General features: G+C 43.1%; 1 protein-coding gene across 7 annotated transcripts in view; it reads left to right on the top strand.

The window, feature by feature from the left end:
• The window catches only part of LRRTM4 (leucine rich repeat transmembrane neuronal 4), a 571,952-nt gene that overhangs the window by 327,150 nt on the left and 222,399 nt on the right, over positions 1 to 22,403 (top strand). For 5 of the 7 annotated variants that reach the window (XM_063358751.1, XM_063358750.1, XM_063358752.1 and 2 more), the window contains 3 exons: positions 1,730 to 1,873; positions 14,950 to 15,176; positions 17,277 to 18,823. In XM_063358751.1, the coding sequence (XP_063214821.1) occupies positions 15,173 to 15,176; positions 17,277 to 18,823 (1,551 nt within the window). In that variant the 5' untranslated portion in view covers positions 1,730 to 1,873; positions 14,950 to 15,172. Of the gene's footprint in view, positions 1 to 1,729; positions 1,874 to 14,949; positions 15,177 to 17,276; positions 18,873 to 22,403 lie in introns of those variants that run through there. The other 2 variants (XM_063358756.1, XM_063358755.1) reach the window with 1 other exon arrangement.

Here is a 22,403-nt window from a genome sequence, read left to right as displayed (position 1 = left end):
GAGTTTTATTTTCCTGGGTGAATCCCTGAGTTGAGACAGGATTCTGTGGGTTGTTTGCTGACAGAATGATGCCTTTTTCTCTGAAACTTCTTTCTTTTTTCTCCTTCTGGAAAATGTATAGAGTTAAATATTTTAACTTACCTTGATGCTACTGTGTATTGAACTGATGAGATCTGTTTCCTGCTTCTCTCTGGTAGGAACAAGTTTGTCTATTTGTATCAACCTCTTGATTTTTTAATTCTGTTCGTGTTATTAGCTCCTTGAACAATGCTATCTTTTAATCTACCTGCGCAGCAACTGGTACTCTTGTCCATGATGGGGATTTCTAAATGCCATTGCAATGCAAACAATAAATAATATTATACTTAAATAATAATCATACAAATAGCAATGTATAGAGAAAGTCCTCTGGAGCCTGGTAGGCTTTCATATCCTCAGTGAGGTTTTGCTTTGGGTTGAAGCCTCTAGGTTGCACTGCAGTCTGTGGGGAAAATCAATGAACAGCACCGTTCTTCTGTGGCCAGAAAAATTTCTAGAAGGACACCTACAGGTGCTGTGAACACATGGAAATTAGCGATGTTAAGGCTGCATGCTTGTTGACTTTGATCAGCAGGTATGCCTGCCACGACGGCATCACTGGGTACAGAGCGAGCAGGATCAGAAAGTTTTCGTACCACAGATCCTTCAGCTGTAATTCCACTTCACTGGACAAGAAGGGAAGAGGAGTTAATGATGCAGGAAAAATGACCAGCAGCAGTAGCAGCTGGATCACAGTGGCTTCTAGTAATATTTTTCAGAAGGGGAACAGCTACAGGCTGCCATTTTTAGTCTTTCCTGTGGAAATCAAGGAATGAAAAGAAATTTCCTTTGCACAGATTCCACATGCTTACAAGAAACAGATTTCATACTAGGGGTGGTGCTTGGAGGTGCAGTTGTGGGAAGATGCTAGTAGAAGCCTTCATTGGCTTATGGTTGCATTCAATGATCTTAAAGGTCTTTTCCAACCTAAACGATTCTATGATTGGGGTCCCTGCACCCACACGAGGACTTGAGCAGGGGTAAGCTCGTAGGAATAGGTCTGTCTTTAGCAAATCATCCGTAGTAACCTGCCTTTCTGCCTTGTCTTTTAAGCACAGCTCCACCAACTGCCGCAGTGTGAATGTACTCTGCTGGTGCTTACATACAATTTCAATATACAGATAGAGGCCAGTATTTTCCTACTCCTATTCATCTTAGCAACAAAACAGCCTCGTGGTAATGTCAGTGGAGCTTATAGTCAGTCCAAGTCCTTGCAGTAGGTGCCTACCCTCTCGGTTGTCTGGGTCATGAATCTGCCTAGTAGACCGGAAACTTCCTACGAACAGGGTTTGAGACGCGCAAGAAGTAGGGTGACAAGGGGAAAAAATTAAGACAGGCTTTCTGAATTCCAGAAAAAATCAAAACCATACCAAGGTTTAATGCTTATGGTATTCCAGGTTGTGTATGTCCGATGGAATAAACACTGATTAAAAAATTCTTGTTTTCAGGGTACCTCCTGTTTTGAATACATTTGCATAGAGATCGAATTAAATAACAAATTATAGTCAGTTGGAATCTTTCACTTAAATGAGAATTAACTGTTGCCAGTGTCTGAAGAGTTTGTTTGTTGTTTATTCACTCATCTGGTCATTCAGAGTTCTGGAAGAATGGAACTTACTGAGTTCTGAGCATTTTTCTTTTTCCATTTCAGGTTCCAGTTGTGGGTACTTCACCCTTGAAAACCTGTCCTTTCCTGTGAGAGCGTCGCATGAGGAACTTCCATCCTCATTTACAGAGCTGTTTACTTGCTGAACGTGCTGACTGGTGCCTGATAGAATCACACAAAAGCACTAAGGTATATATTTAACCCACCCTAAAAGTTCCAGGTGCTTAAGTTTTCTTTTATAGAGTAACTGATGCTGGAAGGGACTTCTGGACATCTGTTGTCCAGCCCCTCCTGCTCAAAGCAGTTCAGTTACATCAGGTTACGTCAGCCCGTGTCCAGTCTGGTTTTGAATATTTCCGAGGGTAGAGATACCGGAACCTGTTCTGGTACGTGACCATCCCATGATGAAAACACCTTCCCTCCATCTAGTTGCCGTTTCCCGTGCTGTGACTTGTATTCCTTGCCTCTTGTCCTGTCGCTCTGCAACAGCTTTTTCTGTGGCTCACGGTTAGTGTGTCTTCTAACCTACAGTATTTAACGTAGTCCAGCATTAGGGAACTTGACTATATTCTGCAGGGATTTTTTTTTTGTTTGGTCACAACTTGAGTGCTTGGTTGGACTACAGAAAGGATAGTCACAGTTAAACCATGGAAGGAATCTGCAAAGGTGCCGGCTCAGGTCAAAGTCTGGTACAGATATTTTGTGACACTTTGGGCATGTCAATTCTTTGACGTTTCAGTTCTTTATCCATCAGCTGGGGAGACAGTTATGTTCCCTCTGCATCTTTGTTTAGCTGCATCTCTGTTAACGGCGTATATGACACCGTGCCTACAGGTAGGGGAACAGTATTGTTGATTGTATTTGCTTGCATTAAAATCAAAGATACTTCAATAGTGCACAAACGCATTCAGGAATCCAGAAAGGGTTTTATCATACGCTGGTTTTAATGTACCAGCCAAATGGCAGTGGTCATGTTGACAATTAAACACTTAGCATACGAAGAGTTGGAGATGAGAGCTTGGATGTAGACATTTCCATCAATAGTTCACAGGACATTAGAGCCTCAATGTCAGAAGCTGTACGTCAGCACGGGACGACAGTGTATTAATGAAGTTGCTCCAGCCATTACACTCCAATTGCTAATTTATTCATAGTTTTCTAGCAGTGGGGAGAGAGGGGGAAAGGAAAACCCAAGGTCCGAGTTCAGTAGCCCTTGAAACAAAGATGCGTGCTGGCTTTATTTGCAGCATTTCTGAGTCATGTATCTATTTCAGCCTTGGTGAATGAGACCAGATTAAAAGGAAGTGAGTGAATACAGCCCAGATAAATTGACTTGAAGTAGGCCTTATCGCCAAATCATTCTACTGGAGCTGAATGCTAACAAAAGTAAGGCAATCATGTGTTCAAGATGATATGGTGAAACATGTTCTCATTTCCCTAAAAACCCACCCTGAGTTTGTAGCGTTTAATCCTGTGACTTGAGTTGTTATTGTTGGCTGGTTCACATATCTCTGTGCGGAAGACTCTTACCCTACAAAATGCTCACCATGAGTTAAAATGTATTAATGAGATAAAGACATGCAGAAATACTGGCCCGGTATATACGGTAGCTGCTGTATATAAGCAGAGGAGAGAGGCATGCTCACTTCTTGAGTGCCTTTATTAACCAGTGTATTCTGGTTTTAAGTTTTACTAGTTATGAAACTTGGGTGAAGGACGCGATTTTTTAAAATCAGTTTAGCTGTGCTACTGCACCTCTTACAGGGGATGGCTCTGTCACTGAAGAGGCCGGGTGTCACATTTACAGGATTGTGACAACCCTTCATAGCAGAAAAACCCAGACGGTTTCAGAGCCTTTGTGGGTCAGAAACTGCAGAAGCAGATTTTGGATGGATTTGGCTCATGCTGTCACTCAAGTACGAAGGAGTCGATTACTTTGGAGAACCGAAATGCATGTGTGCACCCTCCTGCTGTCTGTCCCTGCGCTCCCCCACTGCTTGGGTTTCCGGGGAACTCTCCTAAAACAATTTAGGGAGGCAGGGTCCACTTCCCCCTTTGTTCTTAACTGGCACTCATTTGCAGATGCATTTCAAAACTCAATAGAGATACCTTAGAAATCACAAAATTGTGCCCCCCTAATTATTGTTTTGCCTGTAAATCGCATTGAAGGGAAGTCATGTTATGAAAGGCTTGCCAATTAACTTTATACAGATGTCTGCAGTCCCTCTCATTTCAGCGGCATTGTGCAAAGCACATGTGCAAAGCAAAATCTGATGTGCAAGCTAGTTCGTGAAATACATACGCCCATTTACATACATAAAGACTCCTGTTTCCCTGGGCATGTACGTTACTGGTGCACATCAAATGTGGACACATCTGTTTCATTCAAAATGTGCCAGATTAGCTTGGAGAATTTATATACGTTTTTAGCCTATAGAATTTGCAAGCTCATTTTGAATGCAGTGACTTGAAGATCTGTACTTGGAAGCTAAACAGCCTAATTGGAGGTGTCGATAGCTTCCATTGGGAATAATGCTGAGTAGTTGGAAAGAGTGAGTGATGGGGGAGTGTGTAGCTGAGGCTAAAGAGGGCAAAGCATGGGGCATTACAGGAGAAGAACAAGATCCCGGATGTCCATGCAAGATCTTACACACTGTGGAGTGGGATTGCCTTTAACGAGTGGGCAATTCCAACAGCCCCTGCCCAATAACCAGCACCTCCTCACCCTGAATCCCGGAGCCGGGAAGAAATTTGCTTAAAGGGGCCGTTCCTGATAACGTGGACATGACTTATACCTCTGACAGTCTCTTAGTTAAGTGCATGTTCAGTCCTGTGTAGAATAAGTGTCCAGCTGGAATGGTCTCTTCTTGTTATTTTAATTAAATATCTCTCTGTCTCTTGGGCACTTGGGCATGACGTTGATGCAGCCTCTCACAGGAGGTCACTGGTTTGAGTCCAGGCTGTTCTCATTCCAGCCGGGGTTGGGTAGTGGCAGGCTGATGATTGGCATGGAAATTAGTTGGTCATCCTCCTTCAGGGTCTACTGGGCAAATGCACATGTTGCAAAACCACCACCACAACTGGCACTACTAAACCATCTCATTGGCCTTTTCATTGCTCGGCCAAAGCTTTGATTTGTGCAATGGAGATGAAAGAGTCTTCCCAGCTCTTAATTCCTGAAATGAAGCACGTTGGTGGGACAACATGGAAGTTTATGTTGCACCTACTTAATTGTGACACTGTTGGGTGGAGGAAAATAAGTCCTTTTTTTTAAAACAAACAAACAAACGAACTGGTTAATTTGGCATTTTTTCAATACTAAAAAGAGGAGACAAAGAGTAAACACATGCTGTTTCCTTGTAGTCTCTTCTTACCTTTAGGAAAACTGCAAAGAGACGATCAAGAAGCTTCTTTCCTTATTTCCAGTGTTCCCACTCCCTCTCTGATCTTGTCCGTGAGCAGTTCCTCTGAATTTACACTTCCTCAGATTCACAGGGGTGTAAGCTTTCTTCCTGCTATGCCAAAGCACTTTGCTGTGCTTAAGCACTTTCCATGGATTATGCATAGGAGGAGAATGTAGAATGAAAATTACACTTTTAGAGTGAAGCTGATCATATTTCATATTAGGACTATAGTTATATGTAATTTATGCAGGGCTAACAAATGCTAAATAGCGATTGCATGCATGGTTTGTAGATGTTAAAGATGGTTAAGACGTCACTATAAATCATATGTTAGAACTGCAACTGCCAATTAGGAGAGTATTAACACATGTAGTGACATTCTATTAACCCTTCATCAACTATTCCCAAAGTACTGTTTTTCTAGGTGATACTCATTTTTGGACTGAGCTTAGAAATAGGAGTGCAAAATAAACTAGATGAAGAAGGGAAAGTTTATTCAGTTTGTAGTAAGGAGTTTTGGTGAGATTTTTTTTCCACAGATGAAAAATTATTTCATCTGAATAGATAAAAAAACCCAAACAAACCCACAAAAACCCCCAAAACAAACAGGAAAAAAATACTAGGTAAAGAGAAAGAAAATCCATAGATACATTAAGACTTTATGGAAGTAGAATAAATTCTGAGACTGGTAATTAACGGCAAGGAAGTCTTGTTGGCAGTGTGCAGATGGCTCAAAGGCTTTGAAGGTGCAGGCTGAAGGAGGTGTTCCATTCCCACTACGCTCCACCGCCCCCAGAGTCATCCCACCATGGACCGTGTTCATCCAAGCTGTGAATGTAGGAACATCAGGACCTTGGATTTTCAACATTCCTGTCATCCTCTGGACCCCCTTCTCCCTCCCCACCGAAACAAACGAGTTTCAAAACAAAATCCCTCTGAAAGGTGATCATCTGAATTGCTCTTGATTAACATTCTTGGATTAATCATCCGGAGGAGTGTGAAAATATTCCCTTCGTGGGATGACATGGGTTCTGCTGCAGAGTTAGGGACATGTTTAGTAAATCTTGTCTCCATTTAAAAAAAATCACAGTTGCTGTTCCTGAAGGCCAACACTCCCATTTTTCACATTGAAACATAAATGACTGTACATTAATGCAGCAACCTGATAGTGCAAAGCTGAGATGTCTCCATCTTTAATAACATTAGTGGTAAAGACAAGTGACTTCTTAGCCTCTCGACGGTTCCAAGGATTAACCAAATTGTAGGACTTCAAATTCATTAACAATCGCCAGATTTGAATGACTTTTATTCAATTAACTAACTCAAGGATGGTTTTCAATGTAAATGATGACCTTAAACACAATCACTGTGGAAAGGAGAAGTGAGATGTGGGTAAATGGCATATTATTACGTGCTTCAGCATCATGAATTTTAAGTGAGGGAGAGAAATGTGTTACTAGCAAAAGTTGGGGTTTTTTTCTTGTTATTTTCAGCTATAACATGTGCTGCTTCTCTGACAAATGTATTTGACTGGGATGGGGTGATGGCTTCTGCAGTAGCTGGTCCAGCTGTGGCCCACGTCATCCTTCAGGGACCTGCTTGTATTTAAATATTTCTGACTTTATTGAGGGGTTAGAAGGTGAGATACCTTCAAAGATTTGGGCCCTTGGGCTCTCTCTCCCCCGGTCCCTTCCTGTAGGGAGGCAGGGTTCTTTCCAGAATGAAAACTCAAGATTGGCAGGTGCCAAATGATGGGGATGGGGAGGGAATATAAATGCCAAAGATTATCCATCTGATAGAAAAAGCCTCAGGATTTAGCTAAATAGAAATTTACTTTGGTACATAACAGATGTCCAGATGTCCTTTGGGATGAATTCATTTATTTAAATCCTATCTGTTTTAATGAAACACTTTTAAAAAGCTGGAATGAAACCTGACTTAAATGCCCCCTGAAATGTTTGCCAAAAGCCGGCTGCTTGACAAGGCGCGGGGGTGTGTGTCTAACAAAGGCACTTCCAGGTTCTACCCAGTGGTTGATCGGTACTTTGGGGCTCTCTTTAGTAGACGAGAGTTTAGCAATTGTGGGTTCCTCCCTCGCCCTCGTGCTGCTCTGTTTTCTGTAGCCGCTGGGTATCTTCACAGCTGGGCTGGTGGGAGGTGTCCCTGCCCAGGGCAGGGGGTTGGAACTAGGTGATCTTTAAGGTCCCTTCCGACCCGAACCGTTCTGTGATCCTGTGATCTTCAGTCAGTTCACTGTCACTCAAGCGGCTGCGATTCTGAGAAGCTGTAGGAATAAACTTAAACGCGCTTAACTGGGTTGCAATGCATTATGAAGAAATAGGAAAAGATGACTAAAAGTTGTTTTTCACAAGTGAGATTATTCCTGGCTTCTTATACCAAAATTATCGTAGTGGTACAGCAACAGTGACAGTGGCACAGTCGGTTTGCCAGCACTCTCACAAAGTTAGAGTAGGAAGGATTTTAATTTTTTTTTTTTAATTTATTTAACATGCTTGCTATTTCCTGTTGATTGTTTTCAAGAAATATTATGGCTAAAAAATGAAAACCTGGCTAGCTTAAAAACATAACCGCTTTCCAGCCAAGTGCGAAAACGAAAGAGAACTTCATAGTGTTTGAAACATGTCATCTTTGGCATCCCAGCTTTTGGGTGTTTTCCAGCTGCTGCAGGAATTGGTTTTCAAAAGCAGGATTTTTGTTGATGAGTGGCTTGGGTTTTGTTTGCTTGTTTTCCTTTGGAAATGCTTTAACCATCTCTCTTAGCGAAGAAAAGGAGTCGGATGCCCTCCGATGAATGTTCTGCAACGGTCTTTTGAAGTCACTCTGCATTTTTGTAACGCTGGAATAGGAGAGACAGAAGGGAAAACGGTTTAAGGTGACTCTGTGTGTCTGTAGTTGTCGTCACACGGGTGTGACTCGGTGAGCGCTGGTGGCACCAAGACAAAGCTGGAAGCTTTCACACGTGGCCCGAGCTTGCAAACTGGAAGACCCTGTGTCGAGGAGAGAGTCAGGAGAAATTGGGGTGCTCACACACCGGTCCCAGACTGCTCTGACAAACCCTGCTCAAAAGCAGAGCCTTGGTTCCTTGGCTGTATTTAGAGATTAATTATACCCCAAATATAGCATTTTTAGAAGCTGTAGGAGTTTTCAAAGAAGGCTGCACAGACTCGTAATCACGTAGCTACAGTTGAGGGGTTGGGGTATTTTATTTAACTTAATTTCTTTGGGTTTACTGAAGATGAAATGCGTCTCTTATTACGTGATGTAGACCTGTCTGTCACTGAAAGAAGACAAAGACGTTAAAGGCTGTATTTTCAGAAGCCCCTAGCAGTATGCATAGCTGGAGGCAGAAGGAATTTAATTTTATTTTTTAAGACCTTTATAAAATATGAATGTAAGGGTTCGCTTAAGTAGATGGTTTAGATTGTCCAGACTATTCCCCAGCACAGAAGGTAAAAGAGATTCTTTTTTTTTATTTATTTATTAGTATCCCTACAAAACTGTGACCAAATATCTTTCCTTGTATGGGGGCAATATTGTCAATGACTGTTGAGGAAGAGAAGAAGCCAATGAAATGCTGATAGAAGAGAAATCCATTGCTGATTTTTTGGGAGATCAGTACACACCACACAGTGATTTCAAATGCAAACGTTCAGAGAGCAAAGGAGAGAAAGGGGGGAGAATGATCACTGACAAAACCTGTGATAAAAGACAAAATGCTAATTCTAAAATTATTTGGTTGGCTACTATAGATCTAAAGTAGGTCCTAAAATATGAAGACATAGGAGGCCTTTTGACCATAGCCACCGTGACACCAGAAGATAATTACATTAGCAAATTTGCTGTTGTGTCCCATGGGATGTAATAAATTCAGCTTTAGGCTGGGTCTTCATAACGAATTAGTGCTCCACTGCTGCAGATTTTGCCTTAATCTGCCCCTTTACCCGGAGCAGAGAGCCCCTGCCCCGGCTCTGGGCTTTCCCCAGCCTGGGTCGCCCATGCAGTCCTGGACTGGAGTTTGGCTCCAGCCTGGGTGGCAACTGGCCTGCTTGGTAGCAGGGGTGCCGGCCGGTGGAGCCGGGGGGCTGGCATAGAGACAATCACCTCCAGTGCTGCGTTCTTCTTCAACGGCATCCTCTGCCTGTACTGAGAGTTGTTGGCTCAGCCTTTTAGTCCTGCCTTTTCTTGCTGCATTTCCCAATATTTGAATGGTCTTAAAAATCCTCCTTCCAGCTGCCTGGAACCGCTGGGACTGTTGTTATTGCTGGTGTGTCGTGCCGTCGACGGAGCCGCCGCTTGCTGTAGCACACACGGGGGAATATACATTCTGCTATAAGTACAGCATAGGGCAGGAGTTTCCCTTTTTATTGCAGCCAAATACAACAAAGAAGCAGAAGTTGTTTAATCTTGAGCTCATCGGTGCAGTTTCGCGTTGCATTTAGTTACTCGGTGTGTTTGCACGTGTGTGCCTGTGTTATCTTTGGGGTAGGCGAGTTTTTCTTCTGTTTGTTGGCAGTTGCAATGAGAGTTGATATCGTACCTATGATACTGCTCATTGATTACCTTCTCACTGCTCAATCAATTCCTTGATGTGTTGTTATTTGGCAAATAACAGTGATGAGAATTTAAAAAAAAAGAAAAAAGAAAAAAGGCAAAAAGCTTTTGTAATCTCAGATGAAACTTATCTAGAGGACTGCTATCTGGGCAGCGTCCCCCCCACCACCACTATTTCCCACCAAGGTGTGCTGATAGGACACTCCAGTGCCGCAATCACGCTGTGAGAATGTTTCATCCAGCTAAAATTTTATAGCATGTAAGTCATTGTGATAATTCCTCTGAAAAGGCAGGATGTGAGCACGTACATCTACTTAATTTCCTTTGCTTCCCTGAAATCAGACCAATTACTAATGGGCCATGTTCTAGTTTCCTGCTGTCTGCCAAGGACAAGCTTCTACCTACCCCAGCAAAACATTGTCAGCATTTTGTGTTTTCCAGTTTGCCCAGTGCACCTCCCAGCCAGCCAAGGTGGAGGGTGACCGGACTGTCGTGGTTGCAACCACCTTTTCATTTCAGTCTCCCGAAAGCTGACAGCAGTGAAACATCTCAAGTATCTTTTGGCTCCATCGTGCTGCCAGCAGGTTCTGATATATGATCCTGCAGACTGTTTGTTAGAGGTATAAACGAAGAAATTGGCATTTGGGTAGAAAAGCAGGGCATGCGTTTGAGGAGGAGTTATGCTCTAGTTAATCTTAGGCTATGCAGTATCTGTATTGTTTGGCTGCCTGTTTATTTTTGGATTGGGTTTGCTAAGGCTGTTAGATGCTTTAAAAGCAATTAGGGCTGAGATTAGACATTTGTCACTAAGCAGATAGATTTATAGATAAAAATAGTTATTAGATGTCTGAGAAAGAATTTAAATAAAACCTTAATTAAATGAAGAGGAAATGCATCTTGGTGAAGATGATATGCTTGGGAGAATAATGGTTTGAAAAAAAGCTGGAGAACATCTAAAGCCAGTATTTGGGCTAGTGCAGAGTCCAGCTTGTCCTGGAGTGTGCTCGGCCACCTTGGGTGAGGTGCAGAGACTGAAGCTGGGACCACCACAGCTCAGCCCATCTGCTTCTATGCTTTGAGTCATATCAACCTTTGTAGTTACACTAGGGAGCAAAATTTCTTTAGTTAGGGGCTGTAACGAGGTTGTGTCTTTGGTTGCACATCGGCAGGTTGCATTAGCACCCGATAAAGATGGAGCTGTTGGGAGCAAAGGCTTATGTGGGACTCCTGGGACTGCTGGGAGATTGGAGCTGGTGAGGGGAAGACCCCGATGCAGGGCTCCTGCTGAACACAGGCTCGTTTAGAGAGCTCAGACTCTTAAAACCCGTTAGTGGTGCAGATTGTTACACACAGCAGCAACTCGCACAGGAATCGGGAGGCTCTTCCACCCTTTGTGGATTTCAAATCAAGGCCGCTCATCTTTATGTTATGGCAGAACTCATGGGTCTGTTGCGGCAATATTTTGGGGAGGATTCCTGTTTTATATTCTGTCTGGATGGCTGTGACTGTTCTTTTCATGCCTGAAACCTCCACATCTATCCAAGAAGTCTAAATGATTTTGTAAAGCCTTGAAAATGCAACCCGAATGCAATGTAATGGCTGAGTACATCAAGGGGAAACAGAAAGTGCTGTTTGCTGCCTGAGTCACGAGCTTTGTAAACTTGGATCTGGCAATACCGTGGACAGACCCAAGCACCTCCGAAGTTGCCTTATTTTTCTCATGTCTTTCTCACTAAGGAGTATTTTGAAGAGACTGTGCAGGAGCAGCGCAAACCTCAGTGGTCTCCATAGGCAGAAAATAAGAAATTGGCCAAAGAGCATTAGCTCTTTCCCTTCCAGCAGTAGTTCTACCGCTGATGCTACCAGAAGTTACTCAGGGACATAAATCTCCAGTAACTGAAGAGCTGGTACTGCAGGAAAGCGTAGATAGCTTCTCTTCCTTACAGGCGGGCTGTGAGGGCTCTTGCTGTCGGTACATTTTGCAAAGTCAGTGTACCATGTAAATATTAGTTATTGTTGCTGTTAATTTTTTAAATATTTGCACATAGAAGCAAGCTGGTAGGCTGAAAGGCTCAAGGTTACAATTCCAAGCATACTTGACTAGGTGTATATATATACTTGACATATATATATAAAATAATCACAACTGTTAGTATTGATAAAAAACTTAGACATGTACGGATGCATTGTCCTGGAAGAGAAACTATAGATCCCATGACGCAAACTTATTAATATGGCTAATTTTTCTGGGTACCTCTTGGTCAGGTGGCAGGAGACTTGGCCAGTTGGACGAGGATCAGCCGAGCACTTAGAGCATTTCAGGTTGCTCTCCGCTGGGTTAGAGATCTGGTACCTCGCGCCGCTCTAGAGAAACGGAACAAACCCACAAACAAGTTTTTCATCCTCCTGTCTTCTATGAGATTTTTCTACCTTTTAGAGTCATTTATTTAGGCTGATTAAAACTTTCCCATTTCTTCTTCTTTAGCAAATGTTCAAATGGTTTTGTTTCCCATTTTATCAGAAAAAATTTTTAAAAACAGAGTGGGTGTGTGGCATTTATGCTGTTGAGCGAAAACTCGCTTGGTTTTAGCTCAGGTACCAAAGTTTTCTGGTTGGAGTTTGAGAAATTTTCCATTAGAGTATCACAGGATTTTTATGAAAACAAAATTATTTAAATCTTTGTAGGGATACGGGGGTGTGAGTCTCAATAAGTAAATGGCAGTAGGAGAGCTTGTGAGAACGCTGCTTCAGCTCTCGTGGGGTCAAAGGATGCTGGAGAAGACATCCCCTGAAAATGGGGACTGTTTCTTTAGACGTCGCTCTCCGCAGTTCACTCTCAGGTCTGGCAGAGTTTCAAATGGACTCTTCCTGGAGAATTAGCAATACAAGGTATAATAACTGCACACTTTAGCTTTTACCTTTATTAGGAAATTATATCATGAATAAATATGAACATTAGCTGGAATTATACTGACTGTAATGCAGATGCGGTTAATAGAGATATGGAAAAAAGCACTTTTAACATCATTTATGATAATTAAGTTTTGAATCTTGTATGAGGGAGGCATGTATTGCTGGCCGATTCAGAGTAAAAATACTGATTAATTACAATATTTTTTCTTATGCAAATCCATCTCTGATCTATAGATAGCAACAAATTCTTACAACAGGATAAACAAAACCAGGGTTTTTATTCAGAAGCTTTGAGATGTTGCAGTCTGGATGCAGGTATAGGGGGTGAAAAGTTGGCTTCTGTGGATTGCTTTGTGGAATTTCTGTATGTATTTATTTTTAAAGCAGAGTTGAACTGCTTTGCCCGTTCTGTGTCCCAACCTTTTTGCTCCTATGGAGATCCTGGAGGGGAGCAGGCACAGGGGAAAGGGTTTGGAAAGGGCCTTTGGAAAGGGATGCAGGGACAAGCAATGGTCTTTTTATCTGGGCCAGGAATAAGGAAGTAAAATAGCTCAGAATCTGGCCTTAAGTTTCATCCAATTTTAATTTTTGTTGTAGCATGGAATTAGGAGTACATGGAAAGCTCAAGAGATACGGGCTGTAAAATGCTGAGCAGGGTGCTGTTTAGTCATAAAGGGAAATATTTTAAAAATATTAAAAAAAATAAATAACACATCATGGTTAGCTCATGACAGACTTTTTATAAAGTACTTCTGCTGTTTTGGCATCTAAACTGAAGATTTGGGCAGGGAGTTGTTTTCGTAATACCTGATGTCTGTGCAGCAGGGGGAGAGGAGGCGCAGCTGGACAGACAGCACAGATAAATAAGCTCTGGGAACCCGGGTTACAAATGTTAAGGTACAGCACAGTGCTGCCCTCTGAGAAGCCTGAGTTTGCTCCGAGACCAAAAATAGCACATGTGTGTGTGGGGGGCTCCACCGAGCTCAAATTCTCTGCTGTGTCTGGTTAATAGGGCGAACAAGAAGTAATTCAGAGGGGCTCGTGCGGTACTGCCCTCACGCCAGATCCCCTCGACATCTCCGGTTGAACTGGGTGAGAATTAATTGAAGCCGTAGTAGCCAGCCAGGCACACAGGAGGAGGAGAAACACCGTAGGGGTGTCATACCCTGGGTCCCCCCGCAAGGTCTGAGGCTGAACTCTGCTGAAATCCAGAGCAGAGCTTTTGGCTTCCAGATGGGGGAGAGCTGGGGGAAAAAGAGAGGTTTAGAAGAAAATTAGGGGAAAAAAAAGGTGTCACTAGTTCTGCAGCTTCAGTCCTCCATTGTTTATCACACTCAGTATTTTTCTGATGAAAAGGCACTTCGGTTAAAAAGGAAAAAACAAGCTGTTTTCAGTATGTTCTCATTTGGATTTGGTGCATGCAATTAAATGCTTTTGGCGTGGATGATCAGTTTGTACGTTCCCCCCCACCCCGACCCTTTCACACGACTTTCTCTTTTAATCTGCAAACATTCCTTTTCCTGTTCTCACCCTGTAAATACGGGAAAATAAAAACAGTTTAGAATTTGCCCAAGGAAAAAATATACAGGTCAGGGGGATCAGAAAAAGATCAAGCTGCCAAATTCCCAGGGAACAGGTGTTTTATTTAGTGCTTTACACCGGCTGCCAGAAAATCCACAATATAAACATTTAATAATCTAGGGAAGGCAAAGGGGTCCGGGGAGGGATGACGGTGGGGAAGGCAATACTGTGTCTTTAATTTTCTTTTCTGAAGGAAGAAAGTCTGCATAGCAATGACAGGATCGCTTGTTCGTGCCTTTAATGTGTGATCTGTTTTCTCCAGTGGAGGGCACTCAGTGTATCACAAACTAGAACATTAGCACCAACAAGCTCCAAAGCATCATCACTCTCTGGAAAGCCTTCTGAATTAGACAAGAGCTGCCTCTCAGCACAGCTACAAAACACTTTAAACCTGACCAGCTAAATGGATAAACCTAGCCTGCGTAGCTTTTAAACTGGGCTCTTGCCCAGCAGAGGAGGCCTGCCTGCTTCGGGAGCTGGGAAGCCCGAGGATGGAGCGCTGGGGCTGGGAATGGCAAAAGGCAGCAGAATGAGAAACGCTGGGTACCGGCAGAGCTCCTTTTATTGCTCCCAGAGAAGTTGGTTTACCTCCGTGGTCTGCTATAGCTTTTACTTGCTGATTGCCACTTAATGCTGATGGTTCTCTGATGACTTACACAACGGCTCTCCCAGCTTAGAGTCCCTCCCTACCCCCCCACACGCTCCCCCCCATCCTTCGTCCTGTCTTCCCCACCCCCAACCCCTTCCCTATCCTTTCCCTTCCTCATCCCCCAAATTCTTGCTTGTCCTCTCTAGGGAACTTTGTGGGGGTTACTGGCATGCACGCTGGATGGCGGCGATGTGAGTGGCAACCGTGCTGTGACATGAAGATGCTGATGGTTTAAAGAGAAGAGACCAGTTTTAAAAAGAGAGAGAGAGAGAGGCAAAGGGAAAGCAAGGAAAAAAAAAAAAGGGGGGGAAGAGAGAGAAGACCACAGCTGGAGAAAGGAAAAGGAGGACGTTTGTGGATGACAAAAGGATGGGTAAGTGAACTTTTCTTGTTTGTCTGTCAGCACAGCTGCATGGTATATTTTTCAGTTGGATTATTAGCTGTTCAAGAGGGGGGAAACAGTCTAAACAGCAGCAGCAGCACATTCCTTTGCCAGGTGACTCACTGTACTTGCTATTGTATTTTTAGATCATGTATCCCCCCCCCCCCCAACACGCACATACACACCTTTCCTCCTGCAGTGGTTTTATATGTAATTAATCTGTAAATGCATGCAGCGAGTTGAGGACTGTGGCGAGTACGTCCGCTGTCTGTACAACCCACCCACACACCTGCACAGGGACAGATAAGTACATGGATGCAGGAGGCACGCTCAGACAGAATTTCTTCGGGGTTTATATCATATTCACTGAGCCCGTAGTGGTATTATTTAGGCTGTCAGAAAGGGCTGTTAACACTTTGCAGTATGTGGGAAGCAAAGGGGGGGGGGGGCGGATTTTCTTGTATAGGTGCTTTTGAACAGGCTCATTGGGGTTTTTTGCAAAGATACCCCTAATACTGCTGCGAGATTTCCAGCAGGCATTTGCCAGTCTTATTTTTTCAAGTGTGACAGGTTTATTTCCCTCCCTCCTTCCCCCCAACCCCCAAGTCTGTAACAGCCAGAACATATTTCTAGCTGGCTGCTGCTGGTACATAGGCAGTAGCAAAAGAGGAGGATTTAAATTAAAAAATCAAACCATTAAAGTGAAAGACGGAGTCACATATTCAGGGGCATTTTAGATTAGGAATTATTTTGCTGATTGCCCCTTGTTCTTAAAATTGGATTAGATAACTGCAGCACAGGGCTGGTTTTGTGCGTGTGACAAATAATAAAGTAATTATTTATGGAGGAGATACCAGCCTTTAAAATATTCCCTGTTGGAAGAATGCATTTTAATTCTTAGCAAGATTGCAACTCTGGACAGAGGCATCAGTCCTAAAATTATTACAGGCTAAGGAAAGCGTGCGTATGTATGTTGGGTTTTCTGACAACCCCTCCGCCCCCTTTCAGAATTATTCAAGGAATGTGGAAAATGTGCCCGTTCTCCCATAACAGCATTGCTGCTGTATGGTAAATTTGACATCTCAAATGGAAAATCTTAAAATCAGGAGATCTGTGGGAGAGAGAGGGGAGTTGAAATCCAAATATACCCCTTTAAACTTTCTGTGTTTTGCTGCTCCTAAGGCAATGTTTATAAGTAAGTACTTGTGTATATATGTTCAGAGTGTATATAATGTATATACAAGGTAATAAATGCTTAGGTATTCATAGCTACACCTAGATAACTTGAAATGAATATGTGCTAAGACTATGATGCATTTGAAAGAAATACATCCTCTACCATTATCTTGGTATGGGGGTCCCATCCTAGCATTATATGGTATGCTTCTCTGTATGGCTGAACTTTGTTTCTGTGCATCTATTTATGGATTTTAGGGACAGAAAAATCATGAGTAAACCTACTGGAACCTATTCTTGAAAACCAATCACTCGATGCAAAAAGTAAAGCCTTTATTTAATGTCTAATTTTACAATAAATACATGGCTTAAAGATGGATCAAACTTTATGATAAGTACATTTCTCATGTTTTTGCAGTCATTTTTGGAGGAATTGGACTTGCAATTGCTTTTATTAAGGGAACACGTTTAGCAGCACGTAAATACCAGAAGCTTTGGCTCATTTCCTTTCCAGCACTATGGAGTATTCAGCACAGTGACTTGACAAATATGTTTATTGTTAAAACCTCAGCATCTAGCGATAAGGATATACCAGCTACATTGAGAGATGAGGTACAGGAGAAAAGCGAATAGAGAACAGGCTCTTGGCCCTTCTAAGGGATCATAAATCACACGGAAGTAATTGAATAACAAGAGTGGTACTGGTGATGGTGCGGGTAGGAGAGATGGCGAGCCAGAAACTCAAAGGACAAGAATTTACACAACAAAAAGTGCAAGACAGGAGGCAAACAGGTTGTCTTCAAAATCCGCTGCTTCACTAATGCTCTATTAGAAACCCCATTGACCTTAGCAATCTGTTGGCCGTTTATTTTACTAGCTTTACAATGCACATTTGTTTTCTTTTTAATATTGTAGGTTTCCATTTAATTAAGCAGCTGAGAGGCATGAGTGTGGTGTTAGTGCTACTTCCTATGGTGCTGTTTGTTATGCTTGCGGGGGCTCAGCGAGCTTGCCCCAAGAACTGCAGATGCGATGGCAAGATTGTGTACTGCGAATCTCATGCATTCAGAGACATCCCTCAGAATATTTCTGGAGGGTCTCAAGGCTTATCGTTACGGTACAACAGCATTCAGAAGCTTAAATCAAATCAGTTTGCGGGCCTGAATCAGCTCATATGGCTTTATCTTGACCATAATTACATCAGCTCTGTGGATGAGGATGCATTTCAGGGGATCCGCAGGCTGAAGGAATTAATTCTAAGCTCCAACAAAATTACCCATCTGCACAACAAAACGTTTCACCCAGTCCCCAACCTCCGCAATCTGGACCTCTCGTACAACAAGTTGCAGGTGCTGCAGTCTGAGCAGTTCAAGGGCCTTCGTAAACTCTTGATCTTGCATTTGCGGTCTAACTCGCTGAAAACCGTGCCCATCCGAGTTTTCCAAGACTGCCGAAACCTTGACTTTCTGGATTTGGGCTACAACCGCCTGCGGAGCTTATCCCGTAATGCTTTCGCTGGCCTTTTGAAGTTAACAGAGCTCCACTTGGAGCACAACCAGTTTTCTAAGATCAATTTTGCCCACTTTCCACGCCTCTTCAACCTTCGCTCGATTTATTTGCAGTGGAATAGGATCCGGTCTATTAGCCAAGGGTTAACGTGGACTTGGAGTTCCTTGCACAACTTGGATTTATCAGGAAATGACATTACAGGGGTAGAGCCTGGGACCTTCCAGTGCCTCCCCAACCTGCAAAAGCTGAACCTGGATTCCAACAAACTCACCAACATCTCTCAGGAGACCATCAATACCTGGATCTCGCTCATCTCCATCACTCTGTCCGGAAATATGTGGGAATGTACTCGAAGCATTTGCCCTCTGTTTACTTGGCTAAAGAATTTCAAGGGAAATAAAGAAAGCACTATGATATGTGCAGGCCCTAAACACATCCAGGGTGAAAAGGTGAGCGATGCTGTGGAAACATATAATATCTGTGCTGAAATCCAGGTGGTGGTTACCGAAAGGTCGTACCAGACACCCAAAACCCCCCAGAGACCTGTCTTCGTTCCTAAACCTACCGTTTCCAAACTGGAGAGCAATCAGCCGACATCTGTGATGCCGAGCCCTTCTGCAGACCTCCCGACACCCGGAGTGGAACCAGAGTACGAGCACGTTTCCTTTCACAAAATAATTGCGGGAAGCGTGGCCCTCTTTCTTTCGGTGGCCATGATTTTGTTGGTTATCTACGTGTCGTGGAAGCGCTACCCAGCCAGCATGAAGCAGCTCCAGCAGCACTCTCTCATGAAGAGGCGCAGGAAAAAGGCCCGAGAGTCTGAAAGGCAAATGAACTCCCCTTTACAGGAGTATTACGTGGACTACAAGCCAACAAACTCTGAGACCATGGATGTATCGGTTAATGGATCTGGGCCCTGCACGTATACCATCTCTGGCTCCAGGGAATGCGAGGTATGAACCATGATCCTCCTAAAACCATTTCAGCTGCTGGGAAGGAGAGGTAAATGTTCGAAGCTCTTGAGGTGTCTCTAAACGCTAGAAAGATTCGTGAGATTGTTTTTTGCTTTTGGGTTTGCTCGGTATGAAGGGTTATCTCATCAAATAACAGTCAGGGAAGTGATGGTGATTACTTTGAATAATTCAGACTTATAAAACGGATAGGTTAAGTTGAAGTAAATAACAATGATAAAGGCATCTGGAGTGTTATTCTCCGTTTTATTAGCAGTGGCTACGAGAGTCCCATTTTTAATGTATTGGTAGAAACAGAGGAGTTGAAGAACATTTTCTGTTTAAAAAATAAATATGGAAACCTCTTTATTCCAGACCTCACGACAAATCTTGAGGGGTTTATGGCCTATATAAAGATAATGCCAAAGATTTTCTGCATTTTCTGTCTGGTTCAGGAGTAAACCAGGGGAGGAGAGGACTGCAGCACAGCCTTAGAGTTAGGCACTTAATTTGTTTTCCTGCAGAAGCAGGAACAGACAGGCTGCCTTGGTAGCTCTTCTGAACTCGAGTCCTGGAAAGCCCCAGGTCAAACAGGACATTTACAAGTTCTGGGTTGGGACAGGGGGATTCTTGAGGGTTTTTTAATTTCATTTTAGTGATCTTTCGCTTGAGAGACAACTCTAGTTAAGTTTCACGCATTTAAGCCATCTTACGATCTTGACTCAGCAACATGGGAAATACAAATAGCAAAAGCTCTCAGCACTTCTTTTGTCTGTTGTTCAGCTTTGGCAAGAAAATACTGTATTTTTTCATTGCTGTATTGTCAATGACTGTATTAAGGTGTATGTAAGAACTGCTTTTACTTTGAACGCCACTGCTTATTTATACCTGGTAAGGGGGATTTGGGTGATTGCATTTCAGTACTTGTTACTTAATCCTGCCCGTGCTGCGCTATTAGGGGACCATGGTTGATTTTGCTTCCTTGGTTGTGGAAGTCCTACCTGAGAGTGCTTAATGTGCCTGTTAAAATCTGTTCATATCCATTTATGCAAATTGGGTTTGACGATGGTAGATTGTTGCCAGTGTCTTTGGCAGCCAGGTAGTACGGAAGGTGTGTTAATGGCGAGCAGTGCTGAGCAGACTGCAGTTCTAGGATCCTGATTTTTTTAAAAGTGGATATTTTCACTTTCTGACAATAGGCCATCTTTAAGATGTTTCACATGTGGCAACCAGCTGATTTTGGACCAGGAGATAAGGGTAAGGAAAAAAAAAAAGTATATGTTTTGGGGTTGCTTTGTCCAGACAAAGCAGCGTTGTCTTCAAAAAAAGCAAACCAGCTGTCATACCCTTGTCATTTCCACCACTATCACGTGAACGAAGGTGTGGGGTGTTTCTCCTGTTAGCAGTGCAAGTAGAGAGTAAGTGATGCTAACAAAGTTATTTTGGATTTTCACTGGCTGTCACAGGAGCATTAATTTGACCTGAAGGGCTGTCTCCTCTCCATGCTCAAGTTTAACACCTCTGAAGTTTCATTAGCTTGAATAAAATGCTGATTAATTTACACCAAGATGATTTGGAAGACAGCTGAATCTGCACGTCATAACTGAAAGTCCATGTAATGAAACCATAATCTGTAACGGAATTTGGATCGTGATTGTAGTGCACAGAAGAATAGGCAGTATGTGATGTTGTTTGGGAGACTGAAATTCGGATAGTTTGGATTATGGCAGATAAAAAGTTGAAGAGTCCTACTAGGTCTAGTTAACAGGAGGTCAACGTGGCATAATTTCTTCAAATTGGTGTCGGTTGTCACACGCAGCATTAAACACTGGGGGACCCCAGTTCACCTGGTTTCCAGGTGCTATCGCAGCACCAGAACAATTTCATTCTGCTGTTCTGTTCAGGGTAAGTTGCGCTGGCGCACAACGTCGTGGAACTCAAGATGTTTATCGTGTTGTCTGCTGGATTCGTGGTTATGGTGTAAATCAGTAAGACTGTACTGAACACGACAGTGCTGTCCCAGGGTGGCACTGGTCGAAAGGATGCTCTGTCTTAGCGTGGTGATTTAGTGAGCGTTGGCTGCTGGCACAGAAGACTTCAGGAGGCTGAAACCAGCAGATCGTTGAAGGCACATGTAGCAACCATAAGCCCCCACTGAAATACTATCTTCGGCTTGGATTTAACATTCTTCGTCTCCATAGCTACAAGGTTCCACTTGTAAAAGGATAGATATGCACTGTATGGTACTTAAAAATGGTAAGAAAAAAAAATATCCTTGTAGTGTCTTCAGCAGTGGAAAGGTTTTATGTTTGGGGAAAAAAAAGAAAATGGCATATCTCATTATTTACTCATTTACCTAGATGTACATACTTGTAGGAAAACTATTATTTGGTACAAGTGAGACATAGCTCAGGCCCATCCTCCTCTGACTTGCTTATTCCTTGTGCTCAGACTGAGGTTTCTCCCATGAAAGGGCCACTGAGAGGGGAGAAGAGTGTCTGGATATCAAAATGAAGGCAGGCAGGCTTTCAGAATTTGTTGCTAATGACTTTATTGATTTTTTTTTTTTTTTTTTTATAGTACTATTTTTCAAATGACTGTTTTCATACGTCCACACCACCACCACCACCCCACCCCCCCTACACCTGCAGGCAGCTGAGGTGTCCAAAAATGGTGTCTTTCAGGAAAGAAGTAATGTCTTAGTTCCATTGTAACCTGGGAAGGATACTCTCTTGCTGGTAGTTGGTACCAAGGAACGGTTTCTGAGCGTGGCCTAAGGTCGTGTGAGCAGCCCTGTTACGTTCACAGGGATGATTTTGTTTTGAGACGTGTCCAGCTCATCTCATCCATAAACACGTGTTTTCCATGGCGGAACTGGCCTTGAAACATCATGCTTAGGTATTTATGCAGGTTCTTTTTTTCACCGCAGCTATGCACAGCGAGGTGGTGGTTGTTCTTGTTTCAAGATTTCTAACCTACAGCAAAGCAAGAGGCGTACGAGAGCTGCCCTGCGTCGGGTCCGTATGCTGGAAGCAGGGGAGTTGCAGGTATGGGTTGTCGGGCTGCTTTTTCCAGTCCAGGCTTTATGAATTATTTCTTGTATTACAGAGAGAGCGCCAAAGTCAGGTTTGCTGTAAATGGGAGCAACTTTCTTGGCATCGGTGGGATTGTAATCACTGACACCTGGCCTATGGTATTCTATTTAGTCTATTGGCAAGGGTTTCTAAAAAAACTGGATGCTTATGGTTTTGGCTCTCGCCATCCAGTTAGCAGACTGCTGCTATCTCATTTCGGTATTTGCTTTGCTTTGTGCATGTGCATCTTATTCCCTCTCTCTTTCATATTTATTTGTACATTTGCTGAAGATCTAGGCGCCATAAAAAGCAATTTCATAAACCAATGCTATATAGCACACTGTGAAGGTGTATGGGCAGAAGGAACAAAAATGTTTCCTCCTTTCTCCTGGAAGGTTAATCATCTCCCGTTTCTCAGGCTGGCAGTTACAAAACAAACAACAACCAGCCACACAAGTGAACATCTTTTCTGTGTTAACTGAGCGGGGTTGATGTGAAGCCCTTGGAGA

Source organism: Chroicocephalus ridibundus, chromosome 23, assembly GCF_963924245.1.
Source record: "Chroicocephalus ridibundus chromosome 23, bChrRid1.1, whole genome shotgun sequence".
NCBI lineage: Eukaryota > Metazoa > Chordata > Aves > Charadriiformes > Laridae > Chroicocephalus > Chroicocephalus ridibundus.
The sequence above is the reverse complement of the archived record's forward strand: the minus strand, read 5'-3'. Positions and strand labels throughout refer to the sequence as shown.